Raw genomic sequence first — 27,050 nt, 5'->3', positions numbered from 1 at the left:
CTACAAATACAATTTCATCAATAAAATTTTGTCTTTTATTTAATTTTTTTTTTTTTTCTATCACAAAAAAAGTTTTATTTTTTTTATTAAAAATTAGCTAAAAATTTAAAGAGAGAAAAAAAATAATAACTTAAACTCTAAATAAGTGTGTATCAATCTACAAATATCTCACTCCAATCCACTCTCCCTTACATCCTACCCTTTATCATCATAATCGACATTTTGTTGTCTTAATATCTTGTTGCAGCATATCGGCAAATTCTAACTCGGTAAAATTTGTATTCCTCTGAAGCAGTGCATCCAGCACACCTGCCTCACATTTACCCATTGACATAATTGATGGCCAATCGGAATGTTTCATTGATGTTTCCATAGCAGGGTATTGCAATCGATTATTGGTATCGCCATCACCACCACAATCATAGTGCCCTACATCGGCTATTGAGTGAAAGTTATCATCATGAATTCGATTACATATAAAACATTCGAATAATTCAAATTGATTGTCGGATTCAAAATCTCGTTCGAGTAGGGTGGCTTTAAGTAAATCATTTGTTACGGAATGTAACATTGAGTATTTATGATCTAGGTATGTATTGTATTCGTGATCGTTGGCATCGAGACGTTTTAAATATTCGGCTAGAGCTTTTGGACTGGCAAAGTCTGAGATATATATGACGGATTTTTTTGTTGGCTCCCAATCCTGTGGAATAGTAAAAATAAAAATAAATCAATTGAGAAAGGAATACTAAACTATGTTGGAATGAATATGAAATGATAAATTGATGCTTACGTTGGTTATGATAATTTTCAATTATATAGGTTTTGGTATTTTTTGTTTGGTTTTCTTGGAGTGTCCGGGTTAAAGTAAATCGCTTGTCATTTCAGATTTGAAATTCATTTTGAATTTAACTTTCGCAATGTCAGCCACTACTTATTTCTATGAAACCGTTACTTTTACAAGTTTATAGATGCCTCCAATTTTATTACACCTTTTAAGGATTTCATCAATTTGTGATCTACTTTGCTAACAGTGATATATTTAATTTATCCATCTGACAACAACTGGTAGTCTATTAAATCTTAAGTTACCTCTTGTAAAGTGTCAAAACTTAGAGTTGACACGGGATTGGGCACAGAGGAAATTGCACCCAAATTATGTTGCAGAAAAATAACCTGGACAATTAAATGTGAGTAACAATATTCTAGCACAGGTTAGAATTTTGTTGGTCAGGCTGCGTACTGTTCAACGAAAAGCATAAAAAGAATTTCGTTTACGATTCCGTTGTACTGATTTTGTATGAAAATATTCGTTTCGCTTCAGGAGCATACTAGGCTTAGATCAAACAAAATTACTCAAAAACCAACATTCGGAATTCAAATTAAAATTATGTCGAAGTGCTGACAGGATAAGCCGTTTTCTACTTGTTCACAGATATAAGAAAAAACAAAAAACAGAAACAGAAGACAAATTTCAGTCGTAAATATTCCGTCTGTAGAGGAAACATCAAAATCACATGGCATTTTAGGCCCAATTACAGCATTTACTATTTTGTCGCAAAAAAACACCCTTTCACCCAAAATTATTTTATGAAAACTCTGTTCCAAATGCAACGTTTTTACCAAATTTCTTTAGGGTAGCAATGTTTTTCCATTTTTCTTATTTCTCAAAAAAAAAATCACCTAAAATATTTGTGTTGAGTGCTTAATTCCTTGTTTCTGTTATTGGGATACCATTTTTGTCCCAGTTTTTGTGGTACTAATTTTGAATTTCATCATTTCTTAAAAAAAAAAAAACACCCTTTTACTCAAGATAATTTCGTACTTTAGATTCTTAGTTTTTATAACAAAAGAAACGGTGTCAGCAAGTTTAAAATATTAACAAAAAAAAAACAGCACCAGCGTATAATCGGCAATAACTTTTCTTAGAATAATCTCATCGACTTTATTTTTATGTCATTAGATTCAGCATCAAAAAATAACATAAAATCTTGTGAATTGATTGTATTCCACAAATTTTTTTTTTTCACTCTTTTGTTGACCTTATCCCCTTCCCTCTTTTCCGGGAAAATATACCCAATTTTATAGACTTTTTTGATCCTCGGTTCTTATTACAAAATCTTATTACAAATTTATTTATTGATTTCTTGAACGTTGTACTATTCTACCTGTACTACTTAATTTATCTAGGCTTTTAGCAAACGCGTAGAGATAAAAATTTTCGAGATAAAATTTAGCACGATTTGCCTATTAGATTCAAATTCGTCGGAAACCATTTCTTGAATGATGAACTATCCCATATTTCAAGCAATCACATCTTGAAATTTAAAAAGGCCACCAAATGGCTTAAACAAACGAACTAAAAAATCACACAACAAACGAAAAAACCCATCAGATGTTGCATGGTGCTTTTGCGACAACGGGCCTGGAGATTGGAATAAATTTATGGAGCGGTACCACGCGAACGATAAGTATTCAGTTTTACCATACGAGTTGGGTGCATCCTTTCTTTTCTAAACCAAGGTATCGTACACTATTCACCCGTAGAAGCTATAAGTATAGAAAGCGCGAACCAAGTTTAAAAATAACTCAATATCTACCTTCTCCGAGACCCTTTTTGTATTACATTTATGCAATTCATGATGACGATATAAAAATTTAAAATTTTCCTTCTAAATTACCTTAATTGTTGGTGATCCAAAGTAAATAGGAATATTGCCCATAATCAATGGTCTCCAGAATTTCTCCGAGATGTAATCCTTGCATACACCATTCTCATAGGCAATGATGAACTTGTATCGTGCAAAGAATCGATAGAACTCCTCCGATTGAATTGTATTCAAATAGTCTCCAGTCAATCTGTTGAACACAAAAATATTTCAATATAAATGATCTTTCAAAAATGATGGAAACTTACTCTTTGGGCAAATCCTTATTATGCAAACATTTTCCATACGAATCAATATCAATATATTTCATCAATTCTTTGATATATTCATTCCTTCCCGAGGCAGTGTCACAAATCGATTGAACAAATGCCACTGGTGCTAGATTCTCAGTTTCACGCAATAAAGATTTTGTCCCAATTGCAACCAAATACTTTCGATCGGTTAATTCCTTCTCACTTTGAATGAATTGAGTGGTAAGTGGGAAATTCGAATGACGACTAAATGTCGATGTTATATTAAAATGCTTGAGAATTTTTGCTGATTGAATAAATGGCACATTTTTGGGAGATTCTTCGTGAAACAACGCCCATAAATGATGGGGTTGGCGAGGTAATGGTAAATCGGTTTTATTCAAGTCCGAACCATAAAATACTAAAACCTGTGATTTTTGTTTGCAAATAAAAAAATTTAAATTTATGACATATAATTGAGATTATAGTCAAGAGTCTTGAGAATTCTTATCGCTAAGCAAATAGGTACACTCCTTTTCATCAGAATAGGTACACAAATTTTCAAATGTTCATCAATCGTTTATCCCCAATAATGGTTTCCTTCAAAGGACCATAACTTTCCCCATTGGTTTTCTTATAAATATTTTTTAGGGAAAAATTAATTTATATTTTTGTTCATCAGTATAGGAGCACTCATGTTCGCTTAAATGTTTTTGTGGATTGGTAAAATTTATCGTATAAAACAATAACTAGGTGTAATTTAATAATGATATTAAAATTTTGAAAAACATGGGCAGAATAAAATCGCTAAAATTTGAGCGAAAACACTCTAATTATAAAATAAAGAATAAAGGATATACCAGACATGGTACGATTAAAAAAATTAACGAAGTGTGAATCTCACTTCAGATACCAATATTCCGGGGTTAAAAAAATTATACATAAATGGTGGTAAAAAATTGTAAGAAACCACTCATAGAGGAGTAAATGTTTACGTTTGCCTACAGTTATTATTTTTAATGTTAGGACAGCAAATAGAATGGTCAACAGTTCCAATCCCCTGAAAGGGCCGAATTTTGAAAAGACACCACCGCTAAACCAAGAACAGAAATGTATGCGATTGAAGTTTTTGAAATCCTATATCACATGGAAAGTTGAAAACGACATTTTATTTTGATGTCCCTGACGTTCTGCAAAAGCAAAAAACCATTTTTAGCCACACTTCATAGTTAAATAAAATGCACGACTAAGTCGCACGAACTTGCTCTTAGAGTTCAAGTTGCTTAAGTTTTTAAATAGAAACTTGGGAAAAACAAAAAAAAACAAAATTCATTTTTCAAAAAAATAAAACAATATCTGAAATCAAATCGCCCCACAAAACAAGTACGCAGTTTTATTTGATATATTAAGGTGCATTTTTAGAAAAAAAATTTCAAAATCTTTAGAGCCGTTTTTTAAAAAACTAATTTTTTATAAATAATTTTTTGAAAAAAAAAAAAGTTTTAAAATAAAATTGGTATGCCATTTTGTAGAAATCACTAATCAACATCTAAAAACAAAATTTCAAAAAAATTCAATGTCCCGTTTTTGAAAATTTGATTTTTCAAAAAAAAAATTTCAAAATTTTTTTAAAAATCCAAAAATTATTTTTTTCAAAATTTTATTTTTATATATATAGGTACCGTTAATAATGATTTTCAAAAATTTTTTTCTTCAAAAGATAGACCTTGTTTAAAAATTAACATTTGAATTTTTTCAACAAAATCGTTAGAGCCGTTTTAGTGAAATTAAACTTTTCCGAAATTTTTTAATAACAGGTACCGTTATTTTTGGTCCAAAAAAATTAATTCCAAAAATCAATCTGGAGAGTCTCCAAAAACTGCTACATAGCAAGTTTGGAGTCAATCGGTCCATCCGTTTAGGCTCTAGTTCCTTATACAGACAGACAGACTGACAGACAAATGGTACAAAAGACATTTCAAGAAGAGGTTCTTATGTGTAACACTACACACAAATTTTAATCAAAAATGTTAGAGCCGTTTTTGAAAAAAAAAAAAATTAATTTTTCTATTTCCGTTATACGACAGGTACCGTTAGTTTTAGTCCTTAAAAAAAATTTCAATTTGTCCTCTAGGGAATCACCAAAAATTGTTTACTACCAACTTTGAGAACAAAATCGCTCCATTAGTTAAGGCTGTTATCTCGAGGTGCTTACAGACGGACAAACAGACAGAATTGCGGGGCCCACTTTTTTTTGCATTCTCCATTATCGTATTGTCGTGTAAAATTTTTATTTCGAGTACGATTTATTTTACGAATCCTTAACTGACCCCATAGTTACGGTGACCATATTTCTAGGAGCGAAACCCGGGACAAATAAAAATTTCGTTGGATGAAAACATTGGTTTAAAAAAATATATATATAATAATAAAATGAGTTTTCGTAAATTTTCCTAATTTTAATACATATCAAGTCGTTTCCAAATAAATCAGAAATCAAGAAAACGGTTTTATATTAGGTACCTACTCTGCCCATAATCCTAAATACAAAATTTTCGATGTTGATTTTATTGCATATTTGAAGTTAGGGCATTGTCTCTGATTTATTCTCATTTTTTTTTTTTTTTAGCCTAGGTCTTTACATAAGCCAGAAAACTCCAAATATTTTTGAAATTTTTTTTCATTTTTATATGCAAATTGCGATATTTCATTTTGTGTTTTCCTCTACGACTCAGAAGTATGAAAAGTGTAGTCAGGGCCTTTACGAGATTATGGGCAGTTACTGTTAATAACTTCTAAAAAAAAAATATTTTTTAATCAAAATTGTTTTTTAACATTTTAGTTTAATTTTAAATGATTTTGAAATTTTATAATAATTAGTTAATTAAATTTTTAATATGTCCTTTAAAAGTTTGAAATTAAACTGAGTTCATTGCTCGAAAAAAATTTTCAGGTGTAGCTTTTCAACCTGACAAACACAAGTTGAAACTAAATAATTGACGAAAAATGTTTAAAAACTAATGCTTTTATTCAAAAATTTAAAAAACTTTTTATTTTCTAACCAATGTTTTCCGATTCTCCTAACTCCGATTCTAACTTAAACTTAGTAAGCATTGGTGATTTACAAATATCTTCTGAAGAAATTGAAGATGAATTGAGAATGTTGAACGATGATAAACATCCAGGAGCGGATGGAATTGTTCCATTAGTGTTAAAAAATTGTGCAAAAGCTCTGGCTTGTCCACTCTCAGTCATTTTTAACCGTTCCCTTCATGAAGGTATTTTCCTTGATGCTTGGAAATTATCATACATTCACCCAGTTTTTAAATCAGGTTGTAAGAATGAAGTTTGTAACTATCGTCCGATCTGTAAAATTCCTGTAATACCTAAACTTTTCGAAAAAATCGTTTATAACAAATTAGTATTTCTTTTGAAAGAAGTTATTTCTCCTCTCCAGCATGGCTTCGTAAATGGGAGGTCTACTACTACGAACCTTGTAGTCTTTAATAACTATTTAGTTAACTCCCTTGAACGTGGTTTTCAATGATACGTAGTTTATACGGATTTTTCGAAGTCTTTTGATCGCGTAAATCATTCAATATTGCTATCAAAATTGAAAAAAATTGGGTTTTTCTCCTCGATTTTAAAATGGTTAGAATCTTACCTTACAGGTAGAACACAACGTGTTCAAATCAACAATATTCTTTCTGATTCTGTAAATGTTACTTCTGGCGTTCCGCAAGGTAGTCATTTAGGACCACTATTGTTTCTTATTTTCATTAACGATATTCCTGATCAGTTCAATAATTGCAAATGTTTAATGTATGCTGACGACATTAAACTCTATATCAGAATCAAGTCAACTCTCGATTGTATTAATTTACAAAGAGACTTGAATAGGCTTTTCGAGTGGTGTGAAGTTAACGACCTTCATCTAAATGTTTCTAAATGTCAGTGTATGTCTTTTTATCGAAGTCAATTCCCAATAATTTTTTCATATAGTTTAGGTGAAACACCTTTAGCCAGAATTATTGAAAAAAAACTCGTAACTCAAAAGATTTCTCAGATCCTTTTACGTTAAGATCACTATATTTCAGCTTCGTTCGATCTATTTTGGAATACTGCTGCATTGTATGGAACCCTATGTATAAAACTCATTCTATGAGAATTGAAAGGATTCAAAAGCGTTTCACCAGAATGGCTATCAAAATTCTTCATTGGAATATTGATATGCCTTCTTATACTTCGAGGTGTTTGTTATTGGGAATTCAATCTCTTGAATCTAGAAGAATATATTTTGAAATAATGTTCATAAGAGATATTATTAACTTTAAAATCAATTGCCCTTTCTTGCTTTCTTTAGTCTGTTGGTATGCTCCTGAGCGTAATCTTCGTTCTCGATTGCTATTTGAGATCCCTTTTCACAAGGTGAATTATGGTTACAATGAAGCTATTACTCGTTGTTTAAGACAGGCTAACTCAGTTTGTAACATTACTGATTTCAATATGTTTTTAAGCAGAGATGTATTTAAAAAAAAATATTATATCTTTTTTCTTCTCTGGTGGGTAGAATATATATATTATAAGTCTTATTGTATTCTGTAGTCTATAAGAGATTTATAACTCTGCTTGACAAAATAAATAAATAAATAAATAATTTCCGTGCAAAGTATTTAAAATGTTGAAGACAAAAATATCAGAGAATGTGGAAATACGGGACAAATTCTAAAATACAGGGGTGGAATCGTAAGATGATTTTTGATAGTTGACTGTCAAATTCAAGAAAATTCGTCTGTGTAAGATGATAGTCAAAAGTGACTATCATATTTTTTTAACTTTTTCAGCTGACACCTATTTAGGTGTCAATTTGATACAATTTAACATTTGTAGCATATTTTTTTCATGGTTTTCGTGGTGCTTTTACTTTGTTTGGGAAAAATGAATATTTTTGTGCCTGTGCAATTATTTTAAGACTACAAAATTAAAATAAAGTAACTGAATATGAAATAGAAAATAGAAGAGTCAGACTTGAGGAACAAATTAAATTATATTTTACATCCCCGACTCAAAGTAATGTGCAATCACACCTTTGTACACAAAAAAAAATAATTTGAAATAATATTTAGTGCTTTTTATAGGCTCGTACAAAATTTTCGAATAACATAAGATACTTTTTATGAGTATGTCAGCTATTACATGAAGCCTCAAGAGGCTTGACTCTTTTTTCTAATTTTCTTTTGATAATCATTCTGTGAGGCGCGTACTATTACACGATGCCTCTTGAGTCAAAGACTCAAATTTGACATTTCTCTTTTGATTTAAGTATTGTTGTTGTTGTATTCCACCAAGAAGCAAAAAGAAATGAAAGGGAATGTTGAAAAAAGAAAGAGTGGAAAAAGAAACGTCAAAAAAGAGTCTCGGAATTTTGGCCCACGACTCTCCGGTCGGATAATTTTTTGTTTTATCTTCTTTCTCTTTTGCACTCATTGGTTTTGAAAAGAGGCGCGCCTCTTGAGGCTTCATGTAATAGCTGACTATAATACACATTTTGGATCTGCCATCTGAATTCAAAGTTTACACAATATTTTGTGTGATTCTTTGTAAGCGATCCTTTTCGAGTTGTGTTTGCTGGATAGATATTAAAGTTATAAATTATTATTTTAAGCGTTTTAAAAAATATTAACTTACGTTTTTAATAATTGTCTTCTCAATTATTGTAGCTATGGAAGTGAAAAACTGAAACTCTGCATTGTTTTTTTTTAAATTTAATGACGTTTGACAGATGTCAAACCGAAGTGATACCAACTAAACCAAAATTAAAAATGATCTAAAAACGATCACCTTACACAGATAAAAAATAGTTGACTATCAAATTTGATAGTAAAAAATATGATAGTCAAATATCATTTTAGCCGATTCCACCCCAGGACACTTATATAGTCTAAAAGCCGGCAGCATATTTTGGCAGTTTTGATATAATTCGAAATTCGAATATCTAGATATGCACCACAGTATGTCAACGGAAAAAGTCTGGCAGTGATCTTTTTCAGCTTTCCCTCTGCCAGACGCATCCAAAGTGCAGCAAAAAATCAACTTTTGGCGTTTTACTAGGTATTACCCCAATAAATGATACACCAAAAAATCATAAAAAATCCCCTGATTTCAAAAATGTGGGTACCAGAAGTTTTTTTTTAGCTTTCGCCCCGCCAGCTGCCGGCTCTCGGTCTAATACGTTTCGGGTTACTTAAATAATAACCCGGGACAAGCTATAGAAATACGGGACGGGTAAACCGGGACGGATGGTCACTGTACCTACCTGTATCGCATGTAAAAAAAGAATACTAAACATTTGAAAAATTGTGTACCTATTCTGATGAAAAAGAGTGTATAATAAAAAATATAGACTTACTTTTGTGTTATTGTTGTTAAGTAGATTTCTATCGACAGTAAACGTACATTGATTGAATCCGCATCGTTTGGTTTGATGATACTTTGGCAGGAGTTTAGTCCACCAGAGTATAACAGGTGGGCTTGTAGCTGGACCATTTCTGGATGTTCTTCGAGATGGAATTTCATTTGTTCCATTGTCCTGGGGGGAAGAGATTCTTAGATTGAATATTATTTTTTGTTTGAAGGAAGATAGACACTCTTACCTTCCAAAGCCAAAATGCCAAAGTTATACCAAGAACAATCAAAATAATCGAAAGGAATAATTTAATTTTTGCAAATAATCGCATCTTTGGTTTTTTTTTTTTTGTTTCGTTTTTTGTTATTTTTGTTAGACGGAGAGATTTGAAGTCTTTTGTGTGTTTTATTTAAAATTTATAAATCTCATGACTAGCAGCAATGCACTCTCGAGTTTGATAAGACGACTCGTGAAAGTGTCGAGCTTTTGGTGCTGCTATTGACCACGAGACGATAAGATGTACTCATGATTTCAGTTTTTTTTTTTTTGTTTTATTTTGTTAAAGAATTTTATTTGATAAATAATTTTGTTGTTATTTAATTTTTTGTATTCTTTTGTGTTCTAGAGGAACAAAGTAACAAAACAGAAATTGAGAGAAAAATGTCCAAGAATTTATCGTTTTTTTTGGTTTTTTTTTTTTCTTGGATGCGGATGGATTTGTACTGGACTTGGACTAAGACGAAGCGGGATGGGAAAGAGAAATGTCATCAAAACAAATGTCGATATTGAGATAAAAAAAAAAAATCAAGACAGCTGTTTGTAGTGATGGGATATTTTATTATTTGATTTTGTAGTAGATTAATAAATAAAGAGTGTTTTATTTCGTAAAGCCTGCGCCCCTGTTCTGTAACCTTATCACTGGCGATATAAACGTTTTTGTCTATAAAATCCATTTTCTTTAGTAAATAAAGCAAAATTTCTTTTGAATTAAGAATTTGCGAAGTAAGAAATTAAGATTTTGAACGAAATTTCTTTTATTTTGATGAGATACAAGTTATCGATAATTTGTATGGGATCTATTTTAGCTCAGCTAAAATTTTTCGATAATTTGTATGGGAGCTAAAATTTAGCGCGAGCAGCGTACCAGGCTATAAGGCTTAAACTACATTCACCACTTTTTGAAAAAGTACAAAAGTGAAAATATTTTTTTTCTCGCTAGTGCCATTTTTTTTGTAAAAAAAAAAGAGTTTACTAATTGTTTTCAAGACGAAAAAATAAGCTTTCTGCATCATTTGTTTTAATTTTCTGCCCCGAAAAATCATATAAAAATGGGTTTTGAAAATTTTCACTTTTGTACTTTTTCACTTTTTGGGCCAATGTAGTTAAAGCCTAGTACGCAGATCGCGCTAAAATTTATCTTTAATACAAATTTCCTCCAAAGATAAATTTTAGCGAGGATTTTTAGCCAGGCAGTTCACGCGCTAAATTCGAATTCTCATCTACTACTTTTGCAAAAAGTCTCCACTCAATTTAGCTCGCGAAATAATGCTCAGCTCATTTTTTCACAGATAAATTTTGACATTTTTGTGGTTGTTGTTGTTGCTGGAAGGATTAAGAGGCAAAAACAACCTTGGAATATATAAAAGAAGAGAAATAAAACAAAATGAGAGCGTAAAAAAGGTATTCTGCAGGTAAAAAAATATGTAATGTAATATTGAATGTAAGCTGGCATAAATAAATGAAACTGTGATTCAGTAGTTATTTTTAAATTTAAATTTATCTTGGCTTTTAAGCCTGGTACGCTGCTCGCGCTAAATTTTAGCTCCCATACAAATTATCGAAAATTTTTAGCCGAGATAAAATGGATCCCATACAAGTTATCGATAACTTGTATGGGAATTTTATCTCAGCTAAATTTTAGCGCGAGCAGCGTACCAGGCTTTAGCGAACGCGTGTAGAGATAAAAATTGTAGACCCGACTTACAAATTTGCTTCTATAAAGCTTTACAGGTGTTAATGTAGCTCCTGTAAAGCTTTATAGAAGGGATAATGTTTGTTGGGGAGATAAACAGCCCTATTCTGGCACACCTCACAAGTTATGAGAACCTCACGAGGTGAGCTGAATTTGATTTTGTGAGGTTTTCGCGTCACAAAAACCAGTAAAAAGTTTGTGAGAAATAAATTCTCACAAAATTGAGTTATGATCACCTTGTGAGGTTTTTGTGACTTGTGAGGTTTGCCAGAATAGGGGCGAAAATTTAGTTTAGCGCCATCTGCGTACTGGCTATAAAATGGATTTTTAAGTAATTGAAACATTTTATCGCCAGTGATAAAAGTTACAGAACAGGGGCCCTGGTACGCTGTTCGCATTAAATTTTAGCCGAGATAAAAATCCCATACAAGTTATCGATAATTTGTAGGGGATCCATTTTATCTCGGCTAAAAATTTTCGATAATTTGTATGGGAGCTAAAATTTAGCGCGAACTGCATACCAGACTTTAGCTTTTTATCTCGGCTAAAATTTAGCGCGAACAGCGTACCAGGCTTAATACCCCAATGGTATTTTATCGTTACCATATGTCCACTATTGACTTTGGAGACCTCAAAATTTTTCGTTTCGCTTCAGCAGCGTACTAGGCTTTACAAATTAAATTTAAAAAAAAAAAATGAGTAGACAAAACTATGGGCTATAACCCTGCAAACCAAACCTCAGTAGTTTAGGGGAAATTACAACCACCAACAAAGTCTTTACTTTGTAGATGTATGTGTTTCCTTATTTACCAAAACCTCTCCCCTCAAAATATTGTAGTTTTGTTTCTCCTGAAAAAAATAAACTCATTGGTAAATGGGAGGAAAAGAGTGCGATGTATGCAATGCTCAAGGTTTTCTCTCTTTTGTAATGGCGGCTCGCCATTTTCCTGCATTTCTAGTGAAACCTTGATAGCCACAGCAACATTAGCTGAGCAAAAAAAAAAAATTTCTGTGCTCCAAAATAAAACAATTTAATTTGAAAAAATAAATATCGTCTTAATCAGTGTTATTTGTGAAAATTATTTTCAATACACAATGTGTAGTAGCACAAATTCTTCGGCACGCCATAAAAATTCCACCACCATTTCTTTCCATCATCAAAATGCACAACCTTAGCCTTGTGCATTTAGAAAAATTAAAATAGAAAAAATGATACAAAACCACCACCAATGGATTTGGAAAATATAGGTATGCTTATTTTAAAATTAATAAATTATATAATTGTTGATTTTTCTGTCTTCTAGTGGAGATCAATTCCAGACATCAATGACTGAGTTTACAGTTCGAAATTTTCCTCCACGCCATCCAGAACGAGTGAAACGAATCTAATGTTTAGTATAGACTACAATACTTGAGTGTGATCCACATTTCACAGACTTGTAGTGTAAGTTAAAGAGATTCCCTTCTGCTCTTTGTGAAGCTGATGGTACTATTTTTTTTTCTCAGGTCTGCACCCTCCGACCACTTGTTGATGTGTTCGCTCTAATCCTAGACAAAACCAACATTCAACAATTCTATGTCGAGTATAAAAATGACGTCAGAGACTCCTTGCTCGCCACAGTATTGCATGCAGTCCGTTCGAGTGGCAATCAAGATGTGCAAGTTCGTATTACAAATACATTGCTAGGAAAGCATTTTGTTCCCCTCAACAGTTGTGTGCATGAAGCGACTCTCCTTCGTTTAGTGAAAAAGAATTTCCAAAATTCCTGACGTAGATGTAAGATTTAAGAGAAATTCAACGCCAACATTCCTCATAGAAGTCTGAAGTAAAGTGTCTCACAAGACGTTCATGTTTTGATATATAATTCGACTGAATAAATCTAAATCTCTAACCAAAGTTTTAACTTCAGAGTTTATTTGTAATTTCATGTGTAGTTTCAAAAGGTTTAGATTTACTAGGAACAAACTACTTCTCTTACGTACATATTTCACCACTTAATTACGTACTTCTAGATTCAAGGAGCCATATGGAGTTTCAGTAGTTTTTCTGTAGCTAAAAAAGTACTGGAAAATGTACATCAGAAGCACTTCCAGATGTGCTTCGCTGATGTAGTTTTGAAGTACACTTGTCTGTACTTTTATAGGAGGGGAAATTCATTTCATCTTGCATGCAAGAAAGAGATAGATGCTTCACGTATTCTTATATACAGAAAGTATATAACTGAGTTTTTTCCCGAGCTCCTATCTTTTTTCAGTGGAAAAGAAGTACTTCTTTGACGTACATATTTCGTCGGTTTTTTCTGTAGTTCTACGTTTGCTGGGAATAAAGCTCTTATGCCAAGCATGGAAAAAAAGGCCAACATTTTTAAATTTTGTTTCCCTGCACATCCACGTTGTCTGACATATCCAATAATTTAAAAAGAAACCATATACAAAATTTAAACATGAATCTGAATGCATTCATTTAAAATCTATTACATTTTCTATATTTGCTTTTCGAAAATTTGATGACATTTCACATTTTTTTTTTCTATTTTCGTTTTGACATATCTCATTTTTCTTCTGTTCTGTCATCATTTTTTTACAAGAAACTTGCAAAAAAAAAAAAAAAAGAAGAAAAATATCCAAAAAAAGAATTTTTCTCGTGTACAATGTTTTATAAAAATCGCGTCTCCAGCAAAATTCACAATTTACAAAAATAATGTCCTCAAAATTCTATTGTTTGTGAACAAATATAGAACAAAAAAATTTTTAAAAATTCTGTAATGTAATGGCAAATAATCAAACAACTGGCAACAGCAGCACCTCCAACACTTGCACCACTAACAACAACGAAGTCAACACGAACATCATCACAAAAAAAGATCCACAACTTCAATCGCCACCAGCTTGGGAATCATGTTACTATTGTCCAATGGAATCATTTAAATCTTCATCGGATTTTGTCAAGTGAGTTTTTTCTTTTTTTTTTTCTCTTTCTTCTTTAAACAATTTTTATATATTTTTTGTTGGATTCGTAGACATTTAAGAGAACGACATTGTACAAAAGAAGGCGGCTCCTATGTCTGTCGTTATGGCTTCAATGGCGTCTGTCCATCGCTGCCTTTAGACGGCGTCTCCGATCGTGACTATGAATCCCATGTCACTCGCTATCACGTCAATCAGCCAAGTCGGGAGCCAGCTCCCGAATGGTCAGTCTTTTCTGCTGCACAGAATCTTCCCGCTGTCCTAAATGATCCCGGTCGTGGTAAGCAAGCTAATCTTTTTACCAAGAAATGGGGCGATAGTTTCGTTGAGAAAGTCCAAATTGGTAATTCGCCTCATCTCGATGACATTCAATATGTTGACTTTGAGAATTATGTAAAGAAAATAGGGAAACGCTATCGCAGGCATGTTCGAATGAGTGCGCATCAACTACAACAGGAAAAGGAAGATTCTAGTCAGCAAAACTATCGAAGTCCAACTCGGGAAGGCCAATTAAGTGAAATCCCAGATATTTTTATGAAAGCTAGTATGGATTTGAATAATCCACAAACATTTGGTTCGGTCTTTCCGGGCATTGGACAGGCTAACGAAGAGAGTAAACAATCGGGTAGATTGTTGCAGGAGAAATTGTCTCATTATTTAGACATTGTGGAAGTGAAGATTGCTCGACAAGTATCACAGAAATCGGCAGCTTTTTTTCATGCAATGACATCACAAGATGCGATAATGGAACAAATGCAAGAAGCTGCTGCAAATGTACGTGAATTGAGAGAGAGTTTGAGGGCTCTGAGTAAGACTGAGGTTGTGGATTCATTGAAAATTGTACAATTTGCTCAGCGGCGGAGGAATTATGATCAAACGTTGGATAAACTTTGTTTGATGGCGACGGTGCATAAGACACAGCCGATGTTGCAATTGTTATTGGGCACACAGGATTATGTGGCGGCATTGGATTTGATAGGTGAGTGTAGTAGATTATAGGTTAATAATTACTAAGATTCTGTTGATGAGTTTTCACATCTTAGTAATATTAACTTTTCTATTTCTGAGGCAATTATCTTAGAGTATGTTAAAAAATTAGACGATTGTTTAAATCCTGGCCCTGATGGTTTTCCCGCTTTTATGTTAAAAAAAATGTGCAATATATATGTCGTAGGGTCAATGCCGTCTTTACCATAAGGGCACACGGGGCCCGTGCCCAGGGCCCCCATTCTGAGGGGGGCCCCGAAGGAACGAAAATTTCTCTCACACATTTATTCTCAAAACATTTTTGGCGGGCAGACCATCTAACAAAAATTTTAGTTTTTATATGGCAACCAAATAAAGTTTTTTCTACACCTATACGGAAAATATGTATATGTTTTCAAAATGAAAACAAATTATGTGGCGTCGTATGCGACCAAACCCAAATTCAATTTTCCAAAAAATAAGACAATAATATTTTCAAAAAACAAGAAAAATATCTTCTTTTTTTTCACTGAAGGTAAGATTATTTATTATTAATAAAAACAACGAATTCTCTTCCACTATCTTTTTCTTTAAATAATAATTTCGTTTGAAGTTTGCAAAACTATCAAATTTGTAGTGCGTGCTAAAATTAGTGTAAAAATATGTGTAGATTCGTATTAAAAGACGAAAAAAGAATCAATTCGTCGGCAAAAAAAAAACATCAATACTTTTTTCGTTGGAAAACGTTTAAGAAAAAACTATTGCCGGCTCATCGACGGTACATCAATGTTTTGGTTCAATGGAAAACGCCATGGTACAATGGTTGGCACCCCCAAACATTTTTTAATTTGAATTGCGAATTGCTCTCGTATTTAAAGTTCATTAAATAACTTTTTCAAAAAAAAAAAAAATAATTTTTTTTACATCCAAAAATATTTTTTTTTAAGTTTTCTTAATTTTAATATTAGTATAAACCTTTTTATGTCAAAATTTTCATTGAAATCGGTTGTTTACATTAACAAATCGTTTTGATGGCAATAGGTACCGTCAATAACGGTCCAAAAACATTTTTCTTCTATCAAAAGTGCGACTTTATTTGCAGCATTACATGGATTTTTTTCAAAGCAAAATCGTTATCCGTTTTTGAGAAATATCTCGAAAACTTTACATTGGATATATACGTTAAAAAGGAGACATTAAAATAAAATAACGGCTCTTGGAAATCACGTACAAATAGTTTGTACCGAGTTTTTAGCAAATCTATCAATCCGTTTGAGCTCTTTTTTTCCAATTCTTCAAACTGAAACTTATAACGGATACAGGGTATAATTATTGGCAATATAAAATGTACAATTATTAGCAGTGGCAACGTTTGATGTCTCAATGCACGTATTATTGACACCCCCTGCCAATAATAAAGACACTAGGTACTTTATATGGAACGATATACTTGCACCCCTTTATAACCAACCATTGCCTTTTAGCCAACCATTGTACTTATTTTACTTTCCAAAAGGGCCCCAAATTCTTGTGTGCCCAAGGGCCCCAAGATAGTTAAAGACGGCCCTGCGTAGGGTAAAGGCACTAGTATCCGGACAGTTAAGGTACTTTTGAATTTTGACGTCGAATAGTTTTATTGGTGTTCAAGCTATAGCAAATATTTTGGTAGTTTCTTAAAGTTTGGCATTTTAGTAATAATGTTACATTCACATAATGTTTAAATAAAACATTTTAATATTTAAAAATAAAAACAATAAAAAAAAGTTCGATTTGCACTAGTGTCCGGACGCAAAATTTAGTTTCCGGGCAAATTTATTTTAGTATCCGGACACGATAATTTTGTATTAATTTATGGTTCTTTTTTCGTTTTTATGAAATAAAACATCTTTTGTTTTTGAAACAAATATGAACATAACTCTAATACACAAAAAAATTTATAAAAAAATTATAAGTTGAAAAAAAAAAAAAACAATTTGGTAGGTACTTTTAAAGGTTAAAATTGTTTTTAATAAAAGTAATCACTAAGCAATTAAGAAAAAGGACACACTAACAACTTATATTTGTTAAAAGAATTAATAATAATTCATTTCAGTTAAAAAAAATCCTATAGGTACTTTTTTCATTGGGTACCTACAAAACAAACATTGAAGCACGGAACGAATATTTCCAGAATTCATAATTATTGAAGTTAACAACAAAATTTAGGAGTCCTCATTCCTCAATAAAATCACATTGTTACCACCATATCCATATTTTTCATTTTCGCTTCATTTAAAAGTGGTGAAAAATTCAGTTTGGAAGTGCTTGGCCTACATTTTTTGCTAGTCTTTGTGTAGAGACAAAAGCTGGTTTCATCGCCATTTAATATCATACTCGAGTCATAAATGGAAATATGTTCGTGGCCAGTACTTTTCAAATAATTTAAGAGCTATTCAAACCATTTTATAATGCACTCTTGTTTAAAAACTGCAGTTCCCTGCCTACTAAAGCTTTTCAGCTTCTCTCAAAGCTAGAATTGGATTTATATAAATCCTTGTATCCTCTATGGTCTTTGATATGTTTTCTGAATTCATTCCTTAAAAGATCGCAGGTTTGAAGGTACAAAAACACTTAAAATTACATTAGAAACAATGGTGTCCGGAAACTGAATCTAGTTTTTCAGTATCCGGACACACTTATTTTAACTTCGGTAACCCTGTCCGAATACTGAAACATTGAGAGAGAAATGCAATTCTCTTGCATTAAAACCCAAAATATGTTCCAAACTACAATGTAAGAGCCTAAAAATGCGATTTTTTCATTTCCCTCATATTTTCAGTATACGGACGGAAACTAAAAAAAGTCTTAAATTTTAGTTTTAGTATCCGGACACTAAAAAATATTATTAAATAAATAAACATTTTGACTATTTTTTTAATTAATTATCAAAATGTATCATATTTACTCAAAACTAACAATTTCCTTTTATAATAAAATTAATAAACAGGTCTCAATTTTCTTAGTTTTTGCAAATGCTTCCACTATTTTTTTCTTACACAAAATCATTTTCACAACCTCATCCCTGATGTCGTACACTTAACTGAAGTATATCTCTTAAACCATTCAGGTTATCTGCTTGAAACTTTGCATTTATATGTGAAATATATCAGAGAAAGTATATTTGTGGTTATATTCGAATTTATTAGGATGACTTACTTATTAATTGCAAAAAACTCACAAAGTGTCCGAATACTGGTGCCTTTACCCTATCCGTTGTTTTTACTTTTTAATCAATCTATAATTAACTGTAAATTCCTGACACTGGAAAAATGCATTCCTTATTCCAACTTATAAGAAAGGCAAAAAAAAATTTGTTTCTAAATTATAGGCCAATAGCTAAACTATCTGCTATACCCAAAATGTTTGAATCTATTATTTGTGATGTTTTGTCTTTTCACTGTTCCTCCTTTTTATGTGACAACCAACATGGCTTTGTTAAAAAGAGATCCACTATTACAGTTTACTACATATTGTATTGACGCGTTTGAAAAAAAAACAACAAGTTGGCTGTATTTTCACTGACTTCAGCAAAGCATTTGACAAACTAAGCCACAATATATTTAAAAAAAAAACTGCAAAATATATGTCTTAACTACAGATTTGTTTTATGGGTATCTTCATATCTCAAAGATAGGTTATATAGTGTTGTTTTTAAGAGTGAACGTTCTAAATGTTTTACTGTTAACCCTTGGCCCGTTATTATTTGTACCTACTATTTATTAATGATCTTCCGTCTGTCCTAGTAAATTCTTTGTCTCTTATACTATATGTTGATGATGTAAAAATTTTTCGTACAATCAACTCTGCAAATGACTGTGACCTTTTACAAAGAGACCTTCAACGTTTCTGGGAATGGTGCAATATTAATGGTTTAGTTTTAAATATTGACAAGTGCAAAACAAAGTGTTTTACACGCAAAAAAAAATGTAATTGTCTATAATTATGCGATTAATCTATCACCACTAACTATAATTTGTCTAGTTTCACTGACCTTGGGATAGTATTGGACTGAAAATTAACTTTTACTGACCATTTTGACTACATTATTAAAAAATCTAACATGACTCTTGGTTTTATCAAAAGATTTGCTCGGGAATTTCGTGATCCTTACGTTTTAAAAACTCTTTATGTCGCATTCGTAAGATCCATTTTAGAATATGGTTGCGTTATATGGGCGCCATATTATGCGGTTCATATAAATAGATTGGAGTCCGTTCAAAGAAGATTTATGAGATTTTGCTTAAGATTTCTACCATGGTCAAATCGAATTAACTTGCCACCTTACGCTCAACGTATTAAACTAATAAATCTTCCATTTCTAACTAGTCACAGAGGATCGATTTCAGCTCCATCGATCCTCTGTCTCCTCTCAAACGATTGAACTGTGAATTAACAGATAATTTTGCTATTGCTGAAGCGTTCAACTACTTTACTTTCGCACCAATTACTTCTTCAGAAATTTTGAAATCTATAAGAATTATAAATATTTAAATAATTGTCATTTTAGTAGATGCAGATGTCGTGCCTCTTTTCAAAAAGTTGCTGTAGATTAGATGACCAATTATAGGTCTATAACCCCTTTTACCAACAATTCATGAAAATTGTCAAAGATAGGGCAGTTAGCTATTTTAGCAATATAACTTTTTTAGTTCAAGGCAATTTGGTATTATATCTTATCTTGATGAAAAAATTTACTTGTGTATTATTGACATTTAAAAATCCTTTGACATCGTCAACCACTGGGTTTCGCAGCTTTATGTTGGAATGGTTCCGAATCATGTCTTATTACAGAGAGTTAAACTAGACAGTACAAGGAGTTGTAAGTCGCATTTAACATAGGAGTGCCTCGATTTTGTGACCGATTCTATTCTTAGTTTATATCATCTCTTGTTAAGATTGGATTTGAAAAGCAGTTTAACTGCGTTTGTAGATGACATAGGTTGTACTTATGGCTCTTAAAGTGCTTTTAATCCTGTTGCTGATATAAGCTAGGATCTAGATTTATTGAGAGCTTGGCTCAATGAACACAAGCTAACATTATCATTATGTTTTTAAATTTTTTTTGTCTTCGGTAAATGTTTTTGAAACTGATGTTATGCGAACGAATGCCAAAAATAATGTTATATAAATAGGTGTACATGATGTACAAAAAATTGATATTCATTTAATGATAGTGTAAGTTGCAGCGCTAATTGCTTTGTGGTTAAAAAAAAAGTTGATATCTTTTAATGTTTAGGCCTTCATATAGACTCGTGAATCAAATTCTCTTGTCATACAGAGTATATAAAAGAATATTTCAACTGGACATTAAGAAATTTCTTTTTCTAAGTAATGATTGCACTTCAAAGCTCCTTACAAAAATCTACTACTTTCATTCTAAGTTACAGTACGATCTTATCATTTAATAAATTTATTTAAACTTTTATGTGCAATTGACTTATGCAGTTGTTAGCAGCAGCCCAAGTGAGATGCAAACGTCCTATCTTATCTGTACTGGCTATTGTTATTAAAGAGAGAATACCGTATAACAGAGTATCACTTGACCTTTTTTTTTGTAAATTAAAATTATGATGGGAAAAAGTTACTAAAAATTTGAATTATTCTCGCTATGGAATTTTCATTAAGAAAATTTTTTATTCATTCTCGATGTGATAATTTAGTTATTAGTTTTTAGTTACCAAACAAAAGTGCTATAAAATCAAAGTCAGTACCAGTAACAATTGCAATCAAACACAGAATAACTTATAAATGTTCACTTTTATACCTTACAAACCAGAATTTTCTCTTTTTATAAAAAAAAAAAAAAAAAATATCATGCCACTAATTAAATGTAATTAAGTTAACTATATACAAATTATGGAAACTTTATCTCCATCTAATTTTTAGTTAAAATTTGTCGTAGGTATATGTAATTCCGCTTATTGGCAATCATTGCAAGTAATTTAATTAACATTCGATGTATATATAAATTAAATTTCGAGATCATAATTAAATATAAATCAATAGCGTCACGCGAATAAACAGAATAAAAGAGGCAAGTTTTTTTTTTTAAATCTAAATAGGACAAGATAAAAGTCGTGTGTTATTGATAACTCACGAACGTAACTTTTTGCACGATAAGCAACAACTAAAGATTGCAGAGAACATTTTTTCAAACGTATGCATTTTTTACTCTTTAATAACAAATGATTTTAGTAATAAATAAAAGAAATAGTTTGTTGTTGTTTTATTTACAGTTAAATGTTCAGTTAGTAAAATACTGAGTTACCACAAAAACTAAAAAAAGAAGAAATGTAAAATAAGAAAAGGTCATTAAAATTGAAACAGATGAATTATTAAGAATGAAACTTTTCATCTCTATCGGCGAGTTTTGCAGATAGAGTCATGTAATTTGGTAAAAATGTAGATCTTGACCTTGCATACTCGAATATCGATCTAATTAAAAAACGACACTTTTTGAATTGTGACACTTTCCGTCTCAACGTGCGATAAATTTAAAAGAAAAGTCAAGATAAATAAATTTGTTTCTGTATTCTCTCACAGTGTTGAAATTTAAAAATAATGCAAAATTAATTTTATTTCTTAGATTCTTTTATTAATTTAGCAGCTTTGAGAAGATGAAATGCTCCTCCTCTCCTTTCTAAAAATATACAATCATCGTCAAATTTTTTCTCCTCATATAAGTTCTCCATAATTGTAAATACATCCTCTCCCTCAGCATCGTCAGTCTCAAATCCATAAGTTTGACTGTATTCGTACAAAAATGCAGACCATTCACAAAAAAGTAGACTCACTTTGCAATTCTTACTGAAGTATTTTGGATGCGGCAAGTTTGGATAAACTTTTAAAATTTTCCCCAAAGTCATTTTTGGATGGATAATCAATTTGGGAAGTAAGGGGTGGTCTCTTAAAAAGGCTTCATCTCCTTTTACTTTGCAATCTTGACAGTCTTCCGGTTCGTCATCTGTGCGCTGTTTCTTCAAGGGTTCCAGAAGAGCCAAGGCAAGTGTGTTGTTTTTAATATCACAGTTTCCATAAAAGTCGATCAATTCATCAGTAATATTACGTTCCATGTTAAGAATATTTTTTTTTTTATTTCTAATTTAAATTATTAAAACAATTAATTATGACTCTTTTTCACTGAGATAGTTCTTCGGCAGCTAAGCAAGTTGAAGTGATTTAAGAATTTGAATATTCTTTCCTTTTATATCTTAAACTAATCTTCTTCTACCTGAAATTTTGGGTAATTATAATCACCGTAAACATATCCATTATTTTCAACTCTTAATTCCTTCTAAGAATTGTTTTCAGAAAATCCGAAAAATCGTAAAAGTTATGGTACTCGTACATTGAATTAGGGTCAGGTATAAAAACTACTTAATCCTTTTAAGAAAATCATTACAAGATGAACCTTATATAATAATGTGGTTATTTTCCTATTTAATTATACCTATACCTGTAAGAACTAAGAAGCAGGATATTTTTGTTGGCAAGATAGATTTAGAAGAATATTCATCTTTATTGTGTTTCACTTTTCAACTTTTTTAAATTCCGGGCAAAAATTTACGTTCGAGAAAATAAACTTTTTCTTAACCTATTTATTTGTGATTAAAATAAGTTCACTGTATTGCAAATAATTATTTTGTATGAAGCTCAAGTACGGGAAGAAGATATATTAAAAGGTAGAAAAAACCTTAGATTTTATGGGTCAATGGAGGATCGAAATCTTAAAAAATCAAGATACAAATTTCATGCTCAAACGTTCACTTTAGTTATAATTTGTCAGTTCATAAAAGGACAGAGCACAAAAATGTGTATTTTTCAATTTACCCCATAGACCCCAAAATCTTCAAAATGACTTTTGGGGTCTAGAAATAGTATCAATGTGAATGATGCGTTGTTATATTAAGATAGTATGTCTTAAATAAATCAAATATAACTTTATTTCTTTGATTAGAAGCCCATTTCTGCAAAAAAATAAAAATGCTTTTTATGCATGTCCGAAATACCTAGGCCATGTAATTTTTTCTTTTGTTTTGTTTGGTAACTTTTTTGATAATATTTTTATTTAAGCCATACTTGGAAAGGATTCTAATTAAAACTATCCAAAACATGCAGTATATAGCAAAAGTAACTCTCTAATGTTAAAAGGTTTTATTGAACAAAAGGAGAATGGGCATATTGGACGTTTGGCGGCCAGTAATGAAATTGGTATCAAATGAAAGAACTATAACGTAGGAAATTTTTTTACTATGGCCGTTTCGTTGTATTGCATTTGGAATCGAAGATATGACAATATTAGTGTTGTTAATTCACCGAGCAATATGCGAAGGGCAAATTGAATAACTATTTTAATTAAATTATGAAATATGATTTTATGTCATTTTTTCTATGATTTAAAACCTCAATCTTGAATATCCGACCAATGGAACTCAAAATATAAGCTTTTTAAGGCAACCACTTCAAGATTTTGTTTTTGAGTTTTCAAAAGGAAAAATCAAACAAAAAATCGAAAAAAAAAGTCTTAAAATAGACTCGAAATTGATGTTTTGAAAAGCCAATATTTTGGGTTCTATTGGTTGAATATCCAAGATAAAGGTCTTCAGGCTCAGGGAAAATGACAGATTATCATATCTTGCACTTAAAATACACGTTCAATTTTAAATATTGAGACAATTTGCATTAACTTTTAAATGCAAAAATGCATTTTATCCGTTTGTGAAGAACGTTAGAAGGATAAAACTTCTGCACAATGTATGTAAGACTTAACTACATCAAAAAATAACAAAATCGTTCTTGGCCGCGGAACGTCCAAGTTCCATACAAAATTGCCCATTCTCTTTAGGGAAAGTTTAAAATTTGATATTTTTAAGGAATTTCGTAGGTATGTAGTGTAAAAAAACATAAAATCTGTTTTTATAATAATTTATTTTCACAAAACCAAGTATGCCATTTGATTTCTTGTACAAAAAAAGAATTTTTAGAAAAAAAAGTCGTTAGAGCCGTTTTTTATTATTTTTTATGTTTAAAAATTTTCTTACATAATTTTCTTACACATAAAAACGAAGTTGTGAAAAAATTCATCAACCCGTTTCAAAAAAGTTGATTTTTCAAAAAAAAAAAAAAGCAAAAATGTTCTATGGCAGGTACCGTTAATAATGATTTTCTAAAAAAAAATTTTTTTGTTAAAAGATAGACCTTGTCTTTAAACTTACATTTGAATTTTTTAAACAAAATCATTGGAGGCGTTTTTGAGCAATTTCAATTTTACTAAGGCCCAATTTATTCACTCTCCATTATTTTTAAAGGCTCCATTAAAAATTATAAAACTGTCAAATCGCATACAAATTTTAAAATTTCCCTTTTTTAATGGCGACTTTAAATTTAATGGAGTGTGAATAAATTGGACCTAAATAAATTAAAAAAAAATTAATTCCAAAAACCCCTCTGCAGAGTCGCCAAATAATGCTACATACCAAGTTTGACATCAATCGGTCCATCCGTTTAGGCTGTAGCTTCGTTTACAGACAGACGGCATTCTCTACCATCGTAATGTCATGGAAAAATGTTATTTCAACTTTTCTTTTTTTACGAATGCATAACTTGATATATAGTACCTATATAGTACCTATATCGCCTATAAATCAAAACAAATCAATCAACCAAGCTCTTTAGCACTTTTTGTGCCAGCCATCATTTCAACATAGAAGAACAGTAATGTTTTTTTTCTATTTCCGTCATATGACGGGTTTCTACCGATAATTTTGTAGTTAGGGCCTTTACGAGATTATGGGTAGTGTAGATCGAGGTCTGATTGTTAACTCGACTTCGATTTTTTTTCCGAATCCTAAACTTCATAGTTTTAACAATCAGATCTATTATAAAAGCTCCTATTAATATGTTTTATTTTTTTTTTTTCAAATTTCAGGAACCACCCAAGAAATCCTCACACAAGAACTAGTCGGTGTGCACTGTTTTAAGCATCTTCCCATGCAGCTAACCGAAATGGAGAAACTCATCGATAAAATGCTAACCACCGAGTTTGAGCGTTTCGCCACAGCCGACTTGAATCGACCATTATCATCGACCAGCCCAAATTCCGATGAAGAATTTGATAAAATCCTAGCCGAGGATAAACTAATCTGCATTGTCATGGGTTTGTTACGCAAAAATAACTACTCCTTTATTGATACCTACAAAGAAGAGAGTATCGTCACAATTAGAGCGATAATCAAACAGCTGGTCATCGAGGTGATAGCTTCTTCCGATGCTGAACTCTGTTTGACCGGTCATGGAGAGGAGGCCCAAAGTTTATCCATAACCGAATGGATTGCTCTTCTCCAACGAGCCACAGTAGCTTTGTTAGAAGTTCTAAATCGAGTAAAAGCTGTAACCACAATAATGTTAGAAACAGCCAATGCAGCATCAGGAAGATTCGATGGTGCTGTTAATCTAATGGATTCAGATGCATTTCTCACCGAAACAGACTACGAGAATGTTAAAGAGAAACTAAGTGAACTACTTCAATCGGTTTGTAACTATTGCCATGAGCGCTGTGCGAATCTTGTCTCCAGTCAGAGTTTGGAGAAAAGTGTGGCCACAGCTGATGAAATCGAAAAACTCACAGCGATTGTTAATGAATTCAGTTCTGGCAGCGAGGCGATATCAGGAGCGCAGAGCGTTCCTTTGAAAGTTGCCGTAAAAGTGCAGGCATCAAGATTTGCCAATCGATTTCATTCTGAGAGAAAACAAAAAATGGCATTGCTCTTGGACTCGGAGCGTTGGCGGCAAGTTGACATTCCCAATGAATTCCAAAAGATCATCGATCGCATTGCAGAGAATGATTTTAGCTTTAGCAAGGCTCTGGAATATTCAACATCAACATCGATTCAATGCAATGGAGGAAGCCCTGCCAGTCCAGTGCTACTCGTTGAGGGTAAACCATTTTCTCTTGTCGGAGCAGCTCTCCTACTGGTGCAAATGATCAGTGAGTATTGTAAATGTGCCCTGCGTCTACCCATAGTAGCAGGATATCTATCGAGAAATGTTGTAGACCTCTTGCGGACATTCAACTCACGTTCGTGTCAATTAATTATCGGCGCTGGGGCGCTACGAGTTGCCGGTCTCAAAACAATAACAAGTGGCAATTTGGCACTTGTGTCACGAGCTCTCCAACTAGTCCTCTGGCTAATGCCCAAAGTTAAGGAGCATTTTCGCTCTTTAGATCCAACTTCGGTGTCCAGTTTCGATACAATCGAAAAAGACTTTATCGGACACATTAAGGAAATTGAAAATAAAATCTATGGAATTGTCACTGATCGTGTGGCCGCTCAGCTTTCTAGCTGGGACTCTCGACCACCCGTACCTTCACAATCATTTCGAAATATCTCTCGGCATTTGGTTAAATTGCACGAAGCTATTGCACCAATTCTTCCTGAACAACAAATTCATGCCATTTATCGAATTGTTCATAAAAATTTCAAAGACAAATTAAAAGAACAACTTCTCAAGAATAACATTATAAACAATGGCGGCCCACAACATGGAGTTGTCACATCGGAGTTGACTTTTTATATGGAGACACTAAGGACATTGAAAGCGTTACCCGCTGAAGAGATGGGCGAGGATTCCATGGAGGATATTTGGATTTTTTAGCAAAACTACTAGAATTAAGGATTTTTATTTTTTTCTTTAAAAATAAAATTAAATTAAGAAATAATAATAAAATCCCCCCCTTTATGTAGCTTATGACTGCCAAATTTTCAGTTTTGAAGGATCTGTCCACTCTCAAAGAAATGGAT

The 27,050-nt window shown here is 32.0% G+C and overlaps 3 protein-coding genes across 3 annotated transcripts in view; 2 read left to right on the top strand and 1 right to left on the bottom strand.

Moving 5' to 3' along the window:
- LOC129916830 (protein numb) overlaps positions 1-27,050 on the top strand; it is a 323,367-nt gene that overhangs the window by 210,255 nt on the left and 86,062 nt on the right. The gene's annotated exons all lie outside the window — the stretch shown is intronic.
- LOC129916834 (alpha-(1,3)-fucosyltransferase B) lies at positions 31-10,042 on the bottom strand. The gene is made up of 5 exons (XM_055997022.1): positions 9,553-10,042; positions 9,309-9,488; positions 2,918-3,327; positions 2,682-2,859; positions 31-703 (listed from the first exon to the last, which is right to left on the bottom strand). The coding sequence occupies exons 1-5, from the start codon at positions 9,634-9,636 to the stop codon at positions 209-211; spliced, it is 1,347 nt and encodes a 448-aa protein (XP_055852997.1). The 5' UTR covers positions 9,637-10,042; the 3' UTR covers positions 31-208.
- On the top strand, positions 13,862-27,000 carry LOC129916823 (vacuolar protein sorting-associated protein 54). Its single transcript, XM_055996997.1, has 3 exons — positions 13,862-14,226; positions 14,298-15,223; positions 25,178-27,000. The coding sequence occupies exons 1-3, from the start codon at positions 14,048-14,050 to the stop codon at positions 26,902-26,904; spliced, it is 2,832 nt and encodes a 943-aa protein (XP_055852972.1). The 5' UTR covers positions 13,862-14,047; the 3' UTR covers positions 26,905-27,000.

The sequence above is a fragment of the Episyrphus balteatus genome, chromosome 3 (genome assembly GCF_945859705.1).
Source record: "Episyrphus balteatus chromosome 3, idEpiBalt1.1, whole genome shotgun sequence".
Taxonomy (NCBI): Eukaryota; Metazoa; Arthropoda; class Insecta; order Diptera; family Syrphidae; genus Episyrphus; species Episyrphus balteatus.
Note: the sequence above shows the minus strand (reverse complement) of the source record. Positions and strands in the feature narration are given on the sequence as shown.